The 20,231-nt window shown below is 45.2% G+C and overlaps 1 protein-coding gene across 13 annotated transcripts in view; it reads right to left on the reverse strand.

Moving 5' to 3' along the window:
- The window catches only part of CDK5RAP2 (CDK5 regulatory subunit associated protein 2), a 141,007-nt gene that overhangs the window by 33,020 nt on the left and 87,756 nt on the right, over positions 1-20,231 (reverse strand). For all 13 annotated transcript variants that reach the window (XM_036432828.2, XM_036432833.2, XM_036432826.2 and 10 more), the window contains 5 exons: positions 18,780-18,967; positions 11,020-11,452; positions 5,903-6,134; positions 4,020-4,596; positions 2,108-2,340 (listed from right to left, as the gene is read on the reverse strand). In XM_036432828.2, coding sequence (XP_036288721.1) covers positions 2,108-2,340; positions 4,020-4,596; positions 5,903-6,134; positions 11,020-11,452; positions 18,780-18,967 — 1,663 coding nt within the window. The remainder of the gene's footprint in view (positions 1-2,107; positions 2,341-4,019; positions 4,597-5,902; positions 6,135-11,019; positions 11,453-18,779; positions 18,968-20,231) is intronic.

Consider the following 20,231-nt stretch of genomic DNA (forward strand, 5'->3'; position numbering starts at 1 on the left):
TCTAAAATGGTTCTAAATGCTGCTGTTTACTTTACAGGGTTGATTACATGTGTTTATGACTGTGATGTTGGGTTTTAATGCACATAAAATATTTTAGGACACTATTTGTTTCAGAATCTTTTTTTCTTCATTTCCCTTCTCTAAAAACTGGTGCGATTATGGTCCGGAGCGTCTTATGGTCCGAAAAATACGGTAATACTAACGGACATAAAGAAGAGGGACAAAAATAATGACTTCATAGAAGCAATTTAAAAGAATGAAAGTTTTAACTTTGGAACCATCTTAATGTTATTCATATTCAAAAAATAAAACTAAGTTAAATCTATAAGGACAGGGGAACCCTAAAATTGAATATAAACAGAAAGAAAAGAAAAATCTGACTGTATTTCAAATGAATAACAAGACTGTATGAAAGCAAATAACTAAATTTAATACTTGACTAAATACCTTAGCCTGAAAACAAAAATAACTATAAACAAATCCTGAACTTTTTTAGGTTTTTATTTCACCAGGGTACGGGCAAAGCGATTCTGGAACTCTGTGTGTATTACAGAATTAAGCAAATGAGCAGTTATGTTGATATTGTGAGAGCCAGGAGAAGGGAAACACAAATATAGAAGCTAGAAAGGCAAGAAATAACACAGTGGATCTGAATAGAAATTGGAAGTACCCCTGTGATTTTTTTAATATATTATACTAGAGGTCCAGTATATGAATTTATGCATGGGTGGGATTTGGCCAGCCAGCCCTAATCTGGGCTGATTGAGCCAGGCCAGCAGGGGAGGGGTCTCAGAAGATAGGCCGCCCACCCCCACCCCCAACTGAGGTGGAGGAGCTGATCAGGGATGGGGCCAGCCAGGGGGAGGGGCCTCAGGCAGTTGGCCAGCCCTGACCCCTGCTCAAACTCCTGGTTAAACACCTGGTCAAGGGGACAATTTGCATATTAGGCTTTTATTATATAGGATAGGATACATTTAAACATACATTCTTTTTATACTACATATATAGATATATTGTGTGTATTAGTGTATGTATATGTACGGAGAGAGAGAGAGAGAGAGAGAGAGAGGAGAGAGAATGACAAAACAATGTGGCAAAATACCAACCACTGACAAGGCTGAATGAAGGGTATACAGAAGTTCTTTGTTGTGGTCTAAGAAAATTGCAAATTATTTTTAAAAAACATTCTAATATAGTAATATTTATTAAACTAGTAATATTTATTAAAGTACCTAGCATATGACAAATGGTTAGCAAAGGTTTTCTTTCATCCCTCTTCTGACTACCTCTTGCCTTTGAATATATATAAATATATAATCTTTATTGTTGAAAGTATTACATATGTCCCCTTTTCCCCCTCCATTGACCTCTTCTACCCCCCTCCCGATTTCTCCCCTCCCCCTTCCCAGGCCTTCACAGCCCTATTGTCTATGTCCATGGATTATGCATATATGCATACAAGTTCTTTGGTTGATTTCTTCCCACCCATCCAATTGAATATATTTTTAGCCAATAAAAGTTCAGCCCTAGCCGGTTTGGATCAGTGGATAGAGCATCGGCTTGTGGACTGAAAGGTCCAGGTTTGATTCTGGTCAAGGACACAAGCCTGGGTTGCGGGCTCGATCCCCAGCAAGGGGTGTGCAGGAGGCAGCTGATCAATGATTCTCTCTCATCACTGATGTTTCTGTCTCTCTCTCCCTTCTCCCTTCCTCTCTGAAATAAAAATACATTTTAAAAGAAACATTTGGGATTCTTTCGTTTATTTGTTGTAGCCAATATTTAAAACTCATGTGTGTTTTTTACCAAAACAACAACAACAACAAAACACCAATTTCCATCTTCCCTTATGGATGAACCAACCACCATGGGGCAGGTGCTGACCTCCCCGCTGGCTTCACCATGTGTCCCACCAGCCAGCCCGAGGCAGGGCCCAGGTTTGGAACATGGAATGGTCACTGGAAGAAAGAAGCAGTCAGTGTGGTCCTGTTGTCATCTCATCAGAGCACAAGGTACCTGGGGCCAAGGAGTCAGTTCCCCCTGGGCCCTCCAAGAAGCCCCGGGTCGATTACTGATGTGCCTTAAGACTCGAGTGCCTCGCCCCACTTACCATTGAGAAACAGCTTTTCCAATTTCTCGAGCAGCTCGGCACATTGATTCAGCTGTTCCTGGAAGCCCTCAGCCACGTAGTAGTCCACGTCGCTGGCCTGCAGCAGCTCCTCAAATGCCTTAATCATCGTGCTCATGTGTTGACGATAAATGACACAGATGTCATGGCTATCCTTGATCTGCTGCCGCTGAAGGGAGAGCTCCCTGGCTTGGGATTGAACTAATGAATTGTATCTGATAAAAGGGGGAAAGAAAATGCTTGTGCCATTTTAGAATTGAATTTTTGTGACCTTAACACTAATTGGAAAAGTGACAGAGCACAATTTTTAAAAGCCTGCAGCTGTACAAGTATATATACTTTTAGAAAAATTGAAACTGTACAAGGTCACTCTTTCGATTTCAAAACAGCTAACAAATGCGGGAACAAAGGTTATTCTGCAATATTTTTAACCTTATGAAGCCCCCAATTAAAGTAAGATTGGCAAGGACTCAAGAGAACAATCAGTTTCCGTACACTCTTCAAAAACCCTATTCCGAATTGTAGAAACAAGAGCCCAAGGGACAGGGAACCCATCACAAATTCCATGAGGAACAAAACAGAAACTAGGCAGGAAAACAAAGATAGGACTCCCTCGTCTCAGCCAAAAGGTCAAGGAATAATCAGGATCCCAACTACCATTCATGGAGGGTCTATGACGTGTTTGTTAGTCCTATGATCCTCCCAATCTTCCAACCAATGTACGAACCTCCCCTTTTACAGAAGAGGAAACTGACTCTCAGAGACACAACGTTAGTGAAATAGTGAAGATTTCAGACTCAAGCACGGCTCTGCCTTCAGAGCGCACCCCTATTATGCCACTGTACTGGGCTTCCTAGTAAGCCCGCAGGCACTGGGAGGCACTGAGGAAAACGTGGCTCACAGAAACTGTGGCCACAGTGACCCGGCTCCAGAGCGGCTGGCAAAGACACTGAGCCCTTGCCAACATGTTCCCCCTCCCTAAAATGACGACAGTGTGTGGGACTGGTGACCACCTGCCCCCAGTTTACACATACAATCATGTGGCAGCAGTACTGCAGGTGGGGGCCAGTTGAATGGATGAGAAAGGACACGAGTATTAGAGTGGTCACTGTGGGCTGGCTCTATGAATCTTAGGCAAGTCAAGGCAACCTCTATGAGGCTCAATTTCCTCATTTATAAAAACACATTTAATAACGCCTCCTCCTCAGGTGATTTTGAGGGTTAAATAAGAAAAGTGCCCAATGAAAGGTCTGACACAACGGCCTTTCAATAAATACAAGCCTCCTTCAATCTCAATGTTTGGAAGTCTTGAAAAATTCACTCTGGCTCCTGACAATTCAGAACTATGTGTCTCAAATTAGTGACGAATTAGTCAACTTTACAAATGATCCCATTTTGCCAGATCTCATGAAGCAAAGCTGTATGCATCTAGACCCATAAAACATATCTTCATGATCTAAGAATTCTTCTCTTTCAACACTGGCTTAAGATGACCTTAAATGGTAAAGATATGGAAAATATTTATATTCTTCCCACCTGCCTAGGACATCTTTCAGTTCTGCAGCACAGTAAGTAAAAGTCAGTAATAGTGTCCAGAAGTGAACACTGCCATTCAGCAAACATACTATAAATCACAAGTAACTGGTATAAAATGTTTACTGAGGCCCCAACCAGGGGAAGGCAAAATCTGCCCTGACAATTGCAGAGGATACAAGACTTGCATGTGTGCAGGCACTATTCTCTGTGGCCTCACATTTCACTTCTGGGCAGGGCCTAGCTGCCTGCACCCCACCACCAAGCCTTCCATCGTACACCCCTCATAGCCCCTTTCAGCTCACTGGCTCCAACCTAGTGGCAACATAAGGGAACTGGAGGCTTAAACAGTGGGATGTACCTTGAGGGCGAGAGATCTCTGAACTTATTCTGCAGGTCATGCACTTCACTGAAAAGCTCCATGTTCAAATTGTGGTCCTCCTGCAGCTCACATTCCTGGTCTCCCAGCTGCTGCTCAGGGCTCTCCGGCATCCTGCCATCAGCCATCTCTGGGTCCGGTGGATGGAGGATTTGCGTGTGTTTCACATAACGTACTTGGTGCAAACTTGAAAAGGTCATTTCTTCTTCTTCATTATGAGCCTTGGTCTTGTTGGAACCATCCTGAGCCCCTTCTGTCCCACACAAAACTGTGATGATGGCCTCACTGCACTGGGAATGCTTTTGAAGCTGAAATATGAAATTCCGGTAGCCCTCGAGCTCAGTTTCCAAGGCATAGATTTTCTGTTTCAAGTTTTCTGTATCATTTGAGGTATCGATGTTCTTACACGGATCGGTTCCAATCACACTGACTCCAGTGGAAAGCTGACTCTTAGAATTGAGGTAAGCAGCTACTGAAGTTGGGCTCTGAAAATCCTCAGAAGTATTCTCTTTGCATGTTGGCAAGATGGCAAGGTCACTGGGTTGGTCAATTTCAGAGTCTGAAAAGCAAGCACATTTATGTCAGTGTATCTCCTGTGCTGAAACCCATCCCCTCTGTCCTTCCTCACAGCACTGCTGAGCTGAGACCACTGCAAGGGCCTCCTAACAAGCCCGCTGACTTCAGTCTTCCCTCTCACCTCTCCCCTCTGCCCTCTCACCCCAGCCTCTTCCTCAGAGCAACTGTTCTAAAAAGTGAATTTAACCATGGGAATCACCCTCCTGCCAACAAATACTGAGATGAACACAGAGATACAACAGGGAAATAAAAACACTGGGGAGGCAAAATGCAATTTATGAGATAATATTAATCTATTGAGCTGCCATAACAGGACATAAAAAGCATAAATATACTGCAGCTTGTCTGAGATGGTTTAAGTTCAGGCTCTCAAAAAACTATAAGTGAGAAAAAAAATTTCCATAGACTCGTGCCCACCTTTCCCAAGAGAGAGGCCCCAGGACTTTCTGGGAAACTCTGGAAGGAAGTAGCACATGGTGAGGCACCCTGGGGTCTCAATAAGAAATAAAAACATGGGTAAGTGCAAATTGGCCAGCCCTGGACAAAGAGCCAGGCCTGTGTTTGGCTGAGTCACCTCTGCCATAAAATCCTTCCTCTCTCAAGTGCACCCTCCTCCTGACCCATGACCCACATTGATTTAATTATCTGCACCCACCCCGAATCCTGGAGTTCTCTGGAGGCAGATATGGTCTCTCATTCCTCTCTCTCTTTCTCTCCTTACCCAGTGCATTAGGCCGGGGACACAGCCAATGCTCAGGGAACATCCACTGAACCAGTGAGTAGATGCCTGCATGGGTAGATGGATGGATGAAGGGCAAGGAAAGGAAGGAGGAAGGGAGGAAGAGAAGAGGAATCCTGCCAAAGGCCAACTTATCTTGACATCGAAACTAAGGTAAAGCCAAGATAGAACCTAAAATTATATGGAAAAAAATACCTCTGGCTACAGATCATTCTAAAAATCCACAGACGAAGCCAGAAAAAAAGCCAAGGTTCAAGTCATCACATCTGGGGCACCGCAGGCAATCCCGAGTGAGGGAGCAGTGACCTCGCAAGACCTGTGAGCACCACACACCCCTGTATTCAGACTCAGAATAAAGTGAAAACAATAGATTCATTTTCCTTATTGTGTTCCCTCAATTGTGTATTTGTCAAGAGTCAAGATTAATCACTGCAATTCATGAAATTTATACCCGAACTTATTGCAATTCTAAACAACAAGGCTGACATTTCCAGCAGTTCAATCGGTCGTTCATCTAGCTTGCGGAGAAGACATTTTTCTAGGTGCTTACCTTTCTGTAGCGTTTTGTCTGGCGCTGGGCTCTGCTCCATCATTGCTTCAGCCAGAATTAACTTTTGGTGAAGTTGCTTGTTGCGCATTTTAAACTCCTTCAGCTCCCCCTGCAGCTCCAAGATCTGGGCCTGCAGCTGGGCCACCACCTCCTGCGCGGCTGGGAGCCGATACACACTTCCCAATGACTGGGATGGTTTTATCAGGATGGGCAAACGGGACTTCTTAGCATCCTGAAAACATACACAGACACAATGAACATACTTCCTGTGGTCACATAATCAACTGTCTCATCCCAACCTTATAAAACTGAATTCAAACCACTATTCAGACTTCTGGTTTCTATACTGGCATTTGTGTTTGCCTCCCAGGCTGCAGAGCTTATATATTGGCAAGTCCCTCCTCTTGACCAGCAATTGCCAAGCTTTTCCTCCTCAACACCCTCTTGGCCATAACCCACTGACCCTCTCCAGACATTCCAGATGTTCAGTATATGGCAGTCCTTTTGCAACACAATCTTCTGAGAAACATTTTCTTCTTCCTGGCCTATTTCCTCACCCCCACTCATCCCTCAATCTAGGCCCATCTGCCTCTCACCCCTGCTAGTCCACCAGCACCACCTCTTACTACAATTCTCAGTGTCTACTGAGTTACTAATCCAATAAATATTTCCCAGGCTCAAAGCTCAGGACCTGCCTATCCTAGACATCTTCATTTTCAATGGCTCACTGTGACTCCAAAGTCAACTGAGAACTCAACTCTTCAATACCATCATCCCATGTCCCCAAAGCTACACCACTTAAAAGGTCTCTGTCCTGGTGACTCACACCACCGTTCGCTTATAGCACAACCCAAAACCTGGGAGTCCTTTTTAAACTTCCCTTTATATTCGTCACACACTTGCATCACTCACCAGGTTCCATTAATTCCACCTCCCAAGTTGTCTCTGAATTCTTTCCACTCCCCTCATCCTCCACTACCACCATTCTACTCCAGGACACGCTCACGAGGCACTGCCACAGCCTTCTGAGTGGTCCTCCCAACACTCACTCCTGCCCTTTCTAATCTACTCTCCATGCTGCAACAGAAAAGGCAAACTACCATCCCTCTCCTCTGCTTAAACTATGTTACTGCTTCCCAGTTGCCTTATGATGAAGGTCGAAGTCCTGGCCACAGACCACACTCAGCATGACCTGCAGCCTGAGTTCCTCCCTCTCTCCCACTTCCTAACTGCCAAATACTCACCCTCTAACAGTTCTTCAAAATCACAGGCTCCTTCCACTCTGAGCTTAGTGTATGCTGTCTCCTCTGCCTAGAACTCTTTCTTGTCCATCCCCACTTCTCCCACTAATTCCAATACGTTCATTAGGACTCTGCTCAAATGTGCCTAGGTCAGGAGAATAGGCCTTGATTTCTAAGACCAGGTCAGATCTCCCTGTCATAACTCACTGCCGCCCATGATTCTCCTGGGAGAACATCAGTACCATTATAACTAAGTGCCTATGCAATTCTTGTTCTCTGTCTATCTTCTGCTCTGGCCTACAAGTTCAGGGACTCTGCAATTCTTGGTCACACTCTCTTCACAGTTTCCAGCACAAGAACTAGTAGTCAGAGGGTACTCAATAACGACTTGTGGAATGAACATGCAAACAATAACTTAAGAGGCCAAAAGGGTGCCTTTCAAGTGGGAGAATTTTAAACATCATTCACACCCTGAGGAGAGGGAATGAATCTGGGATATAAAAGAACTATTAAGTCCTTGCCAGTGTGGTTCAGTTTGTTGGACATCACGCTGTGCACCAAAAGGTTGCAGTTCAATTTCCAGTCAGGACACATGCCTGGATTGCAGGCTTTATCCCTGGTAGGGGACATGCATGAGGCAGCGGTCAGTGTCTCACTCTCCTATCAATGTTTCTCTCTCTCTCTCCCTCTCCCCTCCTCTTTCTCTAAAAATCAATTAAAAATCTTAAAAAGAAAAAAAGAACTATTAAAATTCAATAATAAAAACACAAATAGCTCAATTAAAAGATGGACAAAAGATCTGATAGACATTTCTCAAAAGAAGAAACACATATGGTCAATAAGCACACGAAGAGATGCTCAATATCATTAGTCATCAGGAAATACAAATCAAATTGCAATGAAATGCTGCCAATCCTACTCATTAGGACAGAGATAATAAAAAAGATAATAAAACGAGTCTTAATGAGGATGTAGAGAAACTGCACCCCTCACATACTGCTGGTGAAAATGTAAACTAGGAGCAGTTGCTTTAGAAAACAGTCTGTGGTAGTTCCTCAAAAGGTTGTACATAGAGTTACTGTGACCCAGCAATTCCACTCCTAGGTATAAACCCAGGAGAAATGAAAACATGTATACTCACCAAAGCATACACATGAAAGTTCATAGCAACATTATTCATAATAACCAAAAAGTGGAAACAGTCAAAATGCCCATCAAATTAAATGTACCATCTCCACACAGTGGACTATTGTTTGGCAATGGAAATAAAGTAGTGATACAGATAAAGCATGAATGAACCTTGAAAACATGACGATGAATGGAAGAAGCCACTCACCAAAGACACACATTCTATGATTCCAATTTTATGAAATTTCAGAATAGGCACAGCTAGGGATAAACAGGTGCAGAGAAATGGGCAGAGATTGCTAATGGTTTCAGGGTTTCCTTGGGAATAATGAACATGTTCTAAAATTAATTATGGTAATGGTTGCTCAACTCTATGAATATATTTTTTCAAAACCCACTTTATTATATACATTCAATGAATGAATTGGAGGATATATGAATTATAGTTAATAAAGCTATTTTATTTTTTAAGTGGTGGAGAAGGAACCTGAGAGGAAAACAAGAAATATTTGGGACCCTGGGAATGAGAAAATCAGCAAAGTCTCTCAAGAAGAAAAGAAGAAAAACCTCTTCTTGCACATTCTAGGATATAAAATGCTTCCAGGCGTTCTTCCAGAATCCTCAAGTAAACTGTATTCCCAGAGCTCAGAGAATAATAGGTATTACCATGCCTATTTTCCAGACAAAGAACTGAGATGCCAAACAAGCAGTCAGTGTCAAGCAACAAAGTTGGACAGATGGACCTCAAACAAGCTCTTCAGACTCTCCTGCTCAGTTAAGAAAAGTGAGGCTCTTCTGCCCTGAAATTCCAGAGGAGAGAGAGAACAGGTTCAAGGACAAGAGCACTTGTGGTGATAAAGGGACTATTTGGGAGGAGGTGGCTGCCTCATCATAGAGGACTGGAAAATAACAGTCATTTGCTTGGTCCTCGGTCTCCACCAATCTTTATTCTTGGATCCAAATCTGTGTGTCAGATGGCAGCGGAAAAGATATCTGCAAGTGCACAAATGCCAAAGCCAACTCCAGGCTGGAAGATTGCTGTCAGTCAACCTAATGCCGGCTCTAAAATAACACTGCACAAAATGCTACCTTATGGACGCTAAGTAGATTCCCACCTACCACCTTATTAAAGATGTCATGAAACTTCTCACCTGGCAACGGGAGGCAACAGGAAAGCACACACACTGAGCTTCTACCATGTGCAAGGCATGGCCACACATGACCTCATTTAGCTATCTATCATGCCAGCTTCAGGTTTTAGGTCACACCAATCCCATTCAAGTCACTGAGAATGATCTGGTGACTTACACAAGGACTCAATGTAGCTAAATGCCAGGCCCGATGCAATCACAGGTATATCCATAAAGTCCATTCTCTTGCTTCTAAAACTAAACAACCGGAATTATACCCATCTCCTTGTTTCACTGTTGAACTGCAATGATGTTCTTTTCAATAAGATACCAGAGTTCTGGCTTAAGCCTTAAGATTACCGATTCATTGACTAACCAAAGACCACAAAGAAAATCATTACGTTTTCTTCTACTTTGCATAGCATGGAGGCCACTATGGTGATAAGAGGGCACCACCCATCCTGAGAAAGGTAGGTTTATAAGAGCCTGTCTACCTCTAAAACAGGACTTCAGTTTTATATCCTTCTCCTCCTCTTTTTTTTTAATATTTTTTTTATTTATTTCAGAGAGGAAGGGAGAGGGCTAGAGAGATATAAACATCAATGATCACAAAAGAATAATCGATTGGCTGCCTCCTGCGCACCCCATACTGGGGATCGAGACCGCAACCTGGGCATTCGCCCCAATCAAGAATTAAACCGTGATCTCCTGGTTCATAGGTTGATGCTCAACCACTGAGCCACGCTGGCCAGGCGCTTCTCCTCCTCTTAACCGCTGAGTCACTTGGACAATTTTCTAAGCCTTTCACAGAAAGATTAAATGTGATCATGTATGCATAGATACCTAGCACAATTCTGGCACACAGAACAGACGCTATAAAATAAGCACATTTACCTTTGTTTTGAAGATACAAGCAAATAGGATAATTCCAAACTAAAAAATATTTTCAGCCCTCGCTGGTTTGGCTCAGTAGATAAGAGTGTCAGTTTGCGGACTGGAGCGGGGGGGGGGGGGGTAGGTCCCAGGTTCGATTCCAGTCAAGGGCACATGCCTGGGTTGTGGGCTCGATCCCCAGTGGGGGGTGGGCAAGAGGTAGTTGATCAATGATTCTCTCTCATCATTGATGTTTCTATCTCTCTCACCTTCTCCCTTTCTCTATGAAGTCAATAAAGAAATATATATATTTTTAAAGATTTTTAATACATTCAGGGAAATTAAGTTCATTTGATTACCCAAACTTCCTGAATATAGAATGATATCTCCCATACAAATGAAGGGTAGAGGGACCTAGTTTTCCTAATATGTAGGTACAAACTCAAAGAGCCGGGGCAGATGAGAACATTTCTATTTTAGCCCCAAATTGCACAAATTTGTATCTCGAGTACCGTTAATATAATAGCTGTGTCTTTTCATACACAGTGTGTGTGTGATAGACAAATAAGGTAGGGTTGGGATGGGGAAGGAAAGGGGAAACGACAGACACACACCTCTAAGCAGAGGCCAGGATAAGTGCAGGCAGAGGGGGACACCAGGTTTTATGTATACTCAGTTTTAGACAAACGCCGGCGATTTTATGTGTTCTCTTTGTATGAAATAAGTAATGTAAGGAGAAGCTCACCTTGTCAGCCCCACGGGGGAGGGAAAGAGGACAGGCCGGACGCCCTGCCGTCGCACACAGGCTCTCCGGCTGGTAACCCGTGCTGAATGCGGCAGCTGGCAGTGTCTCCTCCCAAGCCTCTCTCGTGCCTTCGTGCTTGAATCTGAGTGAGTCACGCACCGTGGCCGTGGTCTGCACCGAGGCATCTTTCAGCTCCACCCTGGACGGTTCCTCCACCTGTACCAGCTGACCGCCCCTAGGCCACTTCAGCTCATCGCGGGGCTTGGAAAAGGAGTTGGCTTGGATGAACTGTCTAAGTTCACCTCGTAGCTGAACAGCCATCTGCTTAAGTGTCTTCTCAGTCTCAGCCTCCAGGTGCTCTCCGGAAACTTCCTGCTCTGGCAAGCAGATTCGTTCCAGGAGCAGTTCACGCAGAACTTTCAGAAGGTCTGGCCTGTTTTTCCAAAAGAGAAAGAAGTGGGAAAACTAAGCTTCTGCTGTGGCCTTGTTCTCTACCAGCTTTCCCAAGGTGTCCTCACTGACTGGCCCTGGTCCGTCACGGTGCATGACTGGTGCTCAGTAACTAGGCATTGAATAAAGGGATGTTGTAAACTGCTCTGAATTGAAAGAACAGAAGTTCTTATATCAGACAAAAGTGGTTTCAAATTCTAACTGCAATTCTTTGAAAGTAAGTCTTCCTCCACATGACAGCTACGAGGATTAAGCGAGAATGTATGGGTATCAGATGCTTTCTCTGCCCCTTACCAACTGCCCTTAGCCTCCCTCGGACTCGAGCTACCGCTCCGTGGATAGACAGCTCCCACAGACATGCACAGTCCCACCTCAAGTGCTCTCTGCATGTCTCTGCTGCCTTGGGACTTTTCCAGAGCTCGCTGAGCCAGCCAGCAGGGCAGTGGGGAAAATGTGGACCAGTTTCTACCTGGGGGAAACACTCAAGCAGTGGGGATGAGGGCTGCTGGGAGAATGTCCCAGTTTCCCATCCTTTGGAGGCACGTCTGTGCTGTCCCTCAGAGAGCAGGCAGTAGGACTGAGCCCCAGCTGTCCACAGCAGTAACTAGAGCAATGATGTACCCTTATTGGTTTTGCCTCCATTTCTATCTTCCTTCCCCTGATTCCTCCTTCCTACTCCCTGGAATCAACATCCCAAATAAACCACTTGTACCCAAGTCCTCATCTCAGGCGCTGCTTTCCCGAGAATGCAAACTAAACCAGCACATAAAAGACTATGGATTGGTTTGAGAAGAATCCCTTGTGAGGTATTTTTGTGCCAGGCGCTGTAATGGGCACTGGGGGTACAAAACGGCCTGGGAGGACTGAGCCTGCTGTTGGAGACAGGTGTGTACACAGTCCTTCCTCCATCGGATAGAGAGCGGATCAGAGCCCTGTGCAAGTTTCTGAAAGATACGGAGCAACAATCCCAGGTGTCCAGACCGGGATAGCAGGGAGAATGTCATTAAACTATTCCAGAGCTGACAGAGCCTAGCCAGGGCAAAGGAAAATGGAATACTGTGAGAATGGAAAACATATGAATAGAGGCAAGACACACTGGAGAACGGGAGATGAGGCTGGGAAGGGAGGTGGGAGAACCCAGCCACAGTGAGGAAGGACAAGCCACTGCGAGGCTCTGTGTGAGGACAGGCCGGACACCCAGTCACACGAGCTCTGGAGAGATGGCTCAGGCAGGCTGCAGTGTAAAGAAGGAATGGAGAAATTCCCTGCCCAGAGGGTGGTATCAGTACCCACAGGAGCCCCTCCACTCTGTTCTAAGCACATTAAAGGGCAGCAAGAACATGGAACAACAAAAATGTTGTAAGCTGTACTACAGGATTCAAATTCAAGACAAAATTTATCCAAAGGTCAGAAACAGCAGAGCCCAAAGTCATGAGAAAGGGGCATTTGCAGAAAGCAGTGGGGCCAGAAATTTTACTCCACTAGTAGAAGAACCATGTAAATAGCACAAGCTCTACAGTAAGATCTAGAAAGTCAAGTTGAGGCAAGCCACCATGCAAGAGTAAGGGTGGGGGACTGATCAGGGCTTAACACAGGCAACCAAACTTGCCAACAAAACCCACTATGATCCAAGACAAATTCACGCTCAAGGAAATAAAAATAACAAGGCAATCAAAAGAAGAATTTTAAAATAAGCATGTTTAAATCATCTCAAAATATAAGAGAAAAAGAAATTCATAAAAAAGAAGAGGAAATTATAAAATTGAGACAGAAAATTATGAGAAAAGGAAGTGGAGGGACAGGACAAGACTAGAAAGCAGCTGCTTCTTGCAAGAGAAAGATGTGGGGCAGAAGGAAGTGGCGCAGTCAGTAGAGAAAGAGGACGGAACAGGCCCTCACCGTGTTGGATCCCTTTCCTTCTCTCTGCAGTTTCTCCTGCCCGCCTTACTCCCTAAATCCCGTGGGACAGCGAGACCACAACTACCAGCACCTCTAACCCATGCTGGGCTTCCCTTGCTCTGCATCTCCGCTGCCACTAGAAGTAGCAGGAGCCCTCTGAGGGCAGGGGCCCGGTCTCACTCATCTCTGGATTCTGATCATCTAGTTCTGGGGCAGAGTCATTTCAACTCAAATGAAACAGCTGCAGCTCACTAAAACAGAGCAAAACACAAAAGTTTAAAAAAAAAAACAAAATTAAAATGTATGGTACGTTGTTCACTTCTAATACGAAATCATCTAGACTACACAAACCATCTTAAAATTCAGTAAACTCAGACTTTAGAAATACTTCTGGTATTTTAAGCACATTAAACTAAATTTTCCTTTCCTCTCCTTCCCTTAATATAGATTAAAAATAATGACAATTGCTATTCAGCTAGCCAGAGGAGGACCATTACTCAAGACCAAACAACACACAATAAAACCCAGGGTAAAGACTTTACAAATGGGTAGTAAAAGGTGGTGAACGAGGCCATTATAATATACTAAAGTGGTGTGCCGTTAAAGAAAGCATTTCAGTGTTCCTTTGCTGGAAACCTGAACAGCAGACTCATTAAGCTGTCCCTGCGGTCAGGACCTTTCCAGCGGTCAGTCCCTGGGTCCCGACAGAGCCCTGGGCATTGTTTCTGTGCCCTTCCTGATCATCGTGGTCACACAGAAGGCATGAGGGAAAGAGACTAATGTTTATGAAGCACTTCTGGTGTCAGATCCTTTTTTTTTTTTTAAGATATATTTTATTGGATTTTACAGAGAGGAAGGGCGAGAGATAGAAACATCGATGAGAAAGAAACATCGATTAACTGCCTCCTGCACACCCCCTACTGGGGATGTGCCCGCAACCAAGGTACATGCCCTCGACCGGAATTGAACCCGGGACCCTTCAGTCCACAGGTTGATGCTCTATCCACTGAGGATCTGCCAAAACTGCTCTATCATCAGAGAAAGACTGTGAGCTGGGGGCTAACATGAACCCCATTCTACATATGAAGAAATGAGCTTATAAAGAGTTAAGATCCCCTAGTAATGTGCAGAGCAGAGGCTGGCAATGGGCCATTCTGATGCCGAAGAAGCTCTGCACTCTTCCCAGGTTCCTAACGTCATCTTCCGCTGGGAAGCTGAGTCCAGGCCAGAACTGGAGCTGCTACGAAGAGGAGAGCAGAGAAGACGTGAAGTGGTTGAATGAGGGGTGCACGCTAACAGTGGAATCAACAGGACTTGCTGATGGATATGGGGACTGTGGAAACTGGACTTTCAGCTACACCAACTAGATAGATCACAGTGCTGTTAACTGCCATGAGAAAGATAAGAACAGGGAGTTTAGTTCTGGACAAACGCTGAAGGTGGAGATGTCAAGCAGACAGCTGACAGTGGCTGTGAGTACACATTTGAAAGTCCCAAAGCGCATTCTAAAGCCATGGAGAGGGAGGACAGAGAGAAATAGGCTAAGGACACAGCTTCGGGGCACACCAACATTCAAAAGCCAAATGTTGCAAAGGAGGCTGCGAGGCCAGAGAGGCAGAAGAAAAGAGGGAGGGAGGACTAGAACGGAGACCACAGAGAGTGGCCAACCTGCTGATAAAGGCTGGAACTTGGAGACTGTCACTGACCTTGGTACGTGCAGTGAAAGGTATGAAAGCCTGGGAATGAGGTAAAGAGGGGATGCAAGGAAAGAAAGTGGATACAGGGAATATGAGCAGGTCTTCCAAGAAAACTCCCTTTGAGGGAAGAAAGAAAAGGGCAGTAGCTGGAGTAAAATTAGGGAGGGGAAGGTGCAGGGGGAATGTCTCCCAAATGGCTGATATTAATGCATGTCATATGCTAATGGCGATGATTCAGTAACAGGAAAATGCGAACGATACAGAAAAGAGAGGGTGCCCAGTGGTCTTGGACAGGAACAGGATATTCCTTTCTCCCATTCCAATAGCAGGAGTCAGAGTTCATGGATACAGAAGCACATAAGCTGGCAACACTGGTGGGAAAAGAAAAATAGCTTGAGTTCAACTGGTTTTTCAGTCAAGTATAAGGCAAGGTCATCAGTCAGGGAGGGGAGAAGAGAAGCTGCAACAGTCTTGTGCTGGGCAATGTGAGTGCTCATTTTGAAATTAGTATGATAATTGGATCTGTCATATGAGCGCATGTAACATGAGTAGCTGGTCAAGTCAAGGTCTTAGGCAAGGGCTGGATGCAGCAGATAAACAGGGATTAGCCCATGTCCATGGAGGGTGTGTTCGTTCTTGGCATATGCAAAGATGGATGTAGCAGGTCAGCCCATCCTAGGAACTGAAAGAAGGGGAACATGGCGGAAGCACAGAAAGCAGGAACAGTGCTAACACAGCTGCGGGACAGGACAGGGTTGCCAGACCACGCAGCGCCTAGCAGGCCATGCTAAGGATGCGGGTCCCGAGAAAAGTGGAGTCTCTGGGGCTAGTCAGGAGACTACTGCAGTGATGCCGAGCAATCTGACGGGAGCTGAGGATGGACAGGAGGCAACAGGGATGGTGAGAGGTATGCAAATTAAGAGCTATGTTAGGAGCAGATGGTCAGGACTTAGGTTTGGGCGGTGAAGGAAAGGGAAGAATTAAGGAGGACCATCGGTTGCTGGGGTCCTGTCTAGAACCCCAAGATCTAGTCCTCTCCAGCATGGACTATACCTTCAGGCACTTGCCAAGTCTGCTTCCCCCGCAGGCTACAAACGCCAAGTCTCTTGAGCTGTTTATGTGCTAACCTCTAACTTCTGGGGACCCCTCGCCAGCGCCTGTCTGGTGGCACCTGCCCTGCCCCGCAGCCATGCCCAGCAGAGCAGAACCAGGTTTCCTAGGAGTAGCTGCCCCACTTCTATTACCTAGAGCTCAAGACTGTCAGCTTAAAAAAAAAAAAAAAAAAATCCCCAAGGGCTTCCCTTTTAGATTTTCAGATATTAAATTTCACACCTAAGACCAAAGCATTGATGTGACAAAATCCTAAACCATGTCCTCCAGGGCATGGAGCCAAATGGAATTAGGAGCCCCTAGAGAGAGGGCTGGGATCACACAGGGTGAATACCGCAGGAGAGGAGGGGCCAGATAGGTGGCCTGCACTCATCCTTTCACTCCACCTCCAAGGAAAACATCGCTCTGGTTGGTCAAGTGCAAGACAACTAGTTAGGCTACGGTAACTACCAGACTTGTTGCTTCCTTACAGCATCCTGGCTGACGGTAAGTTGAATTAGTGTGTTCCGGGGGCCCAGCTCTTCTGCTAGCCCCATAGGCCCAGCAGAGGCCTACGGATGGCTGGAAGGTGAAGGAGCTCACAAGCTGAAGGGAAGTCTCAGGCCTAGCCTGTGAGAGCTCAGCAGGGGTTGCCCAGTGGCTCACAATGACCTCAGAAGTACGAATCATGGGCTGGCCAGTGCATTGCATTTGGTACGAATCTTATCTGAGCGCAGTGGGAAAGAGTAGTAGAAGTTGGTAGGGCACAATTTAAGCAGTAATATCACCTAAGCCCCATTTATTGCCAACCTGGATCTATACTCTATACCCATTATTTCTCTTAATCCTCAAAAGATGTCTAATAAACTCAGAAAATTAAAGATAAAATTGTTTGTATTTACTATTAGCTTAATGATGGTAGGTACGACAAAGGGGGAGTTGTCAATCAAGTAAGAGAAATCTGTCCATTAATAGAAATGTAAGAAATCAATTGCAAATAAAAAACTGTTAAACATTCAAAAGCAATAATAACAAAAACAATACAAAAATAAGTGAGATAAGTAGGAAGCAAAGAAAAAAAAATGTCTAATGGGATGGGTAAGCATCATCACCCTGCACGTTACAGATGAGGAAACCAAGATGGGGAGTGATGTCACAGGTCTAAATGACACAGCTGAACTGGATAACAGGTTTGTCTGACTCCAAACTCTGCTTCTTCTAGTGCACAAAACCACCTACCACTGGAGGGAATTCCAGGCAGAGGACTGGTGTTTCTCTGACTCCTCCAGAAAAGTCTCCAATGGCTCTGCCATTCACTACCTAAGGAAATGTCAACTCCCCAAATGTCTGCTCCCACGCTGTAAAATCGAGACCAGCAGCATGCAAAGCAGGCCTGAGGGTAAAATGAGATCAGGCATTTTACTACAAGTGCCAGGTTGGGCCCTGGCAGAGTGTGTTAAAGAAGGGGGTGCAGTCGGAGCTGAGAACTTCTGTCCGTTAGAAGGGAGCACTCATACCCCCGTTTGCCCACTCCTACAACGCCCACTCAACTTCCCCAGCTCCCATCACCCAGGAACGTTCTAGGTGGCCCTAGAGGGAAAGAGAGAGCTGCATCTTTCACTTGATGGAACATTGGGACTCTATGTTGAGGAAATCATTTCTCAAGCACTGACATTTCTCAAGGCACTTAACTCCCTGTGAGAATAAACCGGAAGAGCTACTGGGAACATCCCAAGAGGATTCACACTGGAAAACAGATGTCGGAACCAGGGAGGGGTTGGCCAGCCTGAGCTCACACACATAGAACACTTCAATCCTTTTTCTTAGCTAAAGAAATGCCCCTGAGGCTTAGTCCACCAAGGATATAGAAAGAGCAGGGTTCCTGACTCTTGCCAAGAGGCATGGACGGCAGTCACCTGCTCCATCTCGCCATCTTTACTGGAAGAGAATTGACAACTTTTGCTGTGCACACCCACATGCCAGCCATTTTCCATAAACAGCACTTTTTCTTACTCCTCAGAGCAACCCCGAGGAGGGGTCAGAGAGGCTGAGGCACTGAGACATGAGGGCACAGCAGCTGTTGAACCAGAAAGAATGTGAACAGGGAGGAAATGGCTCCTAAAAGATTAATTTTCAATACAAATGTACCAAATGTTTCCCTGTTTTTGTTTTAAGAAAAACACCCTGTAGCATCTCCTCACGTAAGGAATGACTCCCTGCAGATATAATGAGAAGAGAATTTTAGTTCAAGCTCAACATGAAACAGCAGAGTTACAGCTACAATGGCAGTTCCTCAGCCATTGCAGAACTGGAAGCCATGTCACGGGGGCCAATTCCTCTCGCTGACATCCAGACAGCCCTGTCTGGGGCTCGCAGGAGTGATTCCACAGGAAGCTCGCTTTCTCCTCCTCCTAACGGGCTGCATGGGCTGAGCTGAAGTCCCTCACAGCCACGAGCATGTAGCCTAATTACTTAACTGCATGACTGGCAAGGCTCCTTCCCAGTCATTTCCGGAGCTTTCTCAGGTAAATTACACAGCACCACATGCCAGCCACATCCACTTAGCAAAATGAGTTTATTCTCCTCAAACCACAGAGATAAAGCAAAGCCGGGGCCCCACGTCACCTGGATTCCAGTAACGACGTGGCCTTCTCATTGAAGAAAGGGGCCAGCAGGTTCATAAGCTCGCCTTCCTCCAGACTCTGGTCTCCAGGTCCGCCAGGTATGTGGGCTCCATCGTAGTCTAGAATATTGGAATCCGTGTGCCTTAAATACCCATTTTTGCAGCCCCCTTTGGAAAAATCCTCAGTAATCTGCAAATCAAAATATTTGATCAAATAATGGACTCTGGCGGAGAGGAAGGGACAGGTGGAGGAGAGAGAAAAGATGGAGACAGAGAGTAAGCAAGTACAAGGCAGAAAGAACATGAACGAGGGAGGGGAGAGAGGGACACCACACGGTCTCTTCATGGCAGGGAAACACTCTGGCAAGAGCAGAGATGTTTAGATCAGTTTTTTCCTCTATAAAATGGGGAGCCGGGACCGGTTTGGCTCAATGGATAGAGCGTCGGCCTGCGGACTGAAAGGTCCCGGGTTCGATTCCGGTCAAGGGCATGTACCTTGGTTGCGGGCACATCCCCAGTAGGGGGTGTGCAAGAGGCAGCTGGTTGATGTTTCTCTCTCATCGACGTTTCTAACTCTCTGTCCCTCTCAATTCCTCTCTGTGTAAAATCAATAAAATATATTAAAAATAAATAAATAAATAAAATAAAATAAAATGGGGAGAGTAATGCCACCTCCCGAGGTGACTATGAAAATAAGATGAGATGATGACCAATTCACTTAAGTGTGTGGCTCCGGGTCTTACCCACTACCACCTGTTTCTCATCCTCCCCCACGGCCTACTCTTTGGAAGTGCTTTGGACACTCAAATACACTTCTGCAATGGAGCCTCCCCATTATGGAACAGAAAGCCACTTGCTCTTTAAGATACATCCTAAGTAACATAACTGTGATTGGCCTCATGAGGAAAGTGGAGAGTTCCTCATTCCCATGGAGATGTTATTTCCAGATCCGCCCTCTTGGGTCACGGGGGGTCCCAGAGGAGTGGTGCCAAGGATGCATCCAGTTAGAGCCTGGCTGGGCATGTCTTGAGGTGCTGCAATTAGCATCCTTCCCCCTCCTTTCTAAAGCTGTAAATTTCTTCACCAACCTATAAATAACTCCCCTCAACTTCATTACTGCTATGATATATACACTAGCCATCACACTCCTCTCTCCACACTTGTAAAATGATTAAGATTTTAAATGGAAGACAAGACCTAGACAAATGAGCTGTTATTTATAGGGTCTTGTGTGCCACTAATCTAACTATTAAATCCATCTACATAAGCAACCTCCCAAGAAGGAAAAGTCTAGAATACACTAATAAAAATAGTAACAGCTATCATTTACTGAGCACTTAGTACATGCATTTCTATTTAAATATCACAACACGTCTAACAAGAAGTATTATTATCTTCATTGATGGGGAAACTCAGGCTTAGAAGCTAAGTAAGGGTTAACCAGGGTCACAGAG

The sequence above is a fragment of the Pipistrellus kuhlii genome, unplaced genomic scaffold (assembly GCF_014108245.1).
Source record: "Pipistrellus kuhlii isolate mPipKuh1 unplaced genomic scaffold, mPipKuh1.p scaffold_m20_p_12, whole genome shotgun sequence".
Classification (NCBI taxonomy): Eukaryota; Metazoa; Chordata; class Mammalia; order Chiroptera; family Vespertilionidae; genus Pipistrellus; species Pipistrellus kuhlii.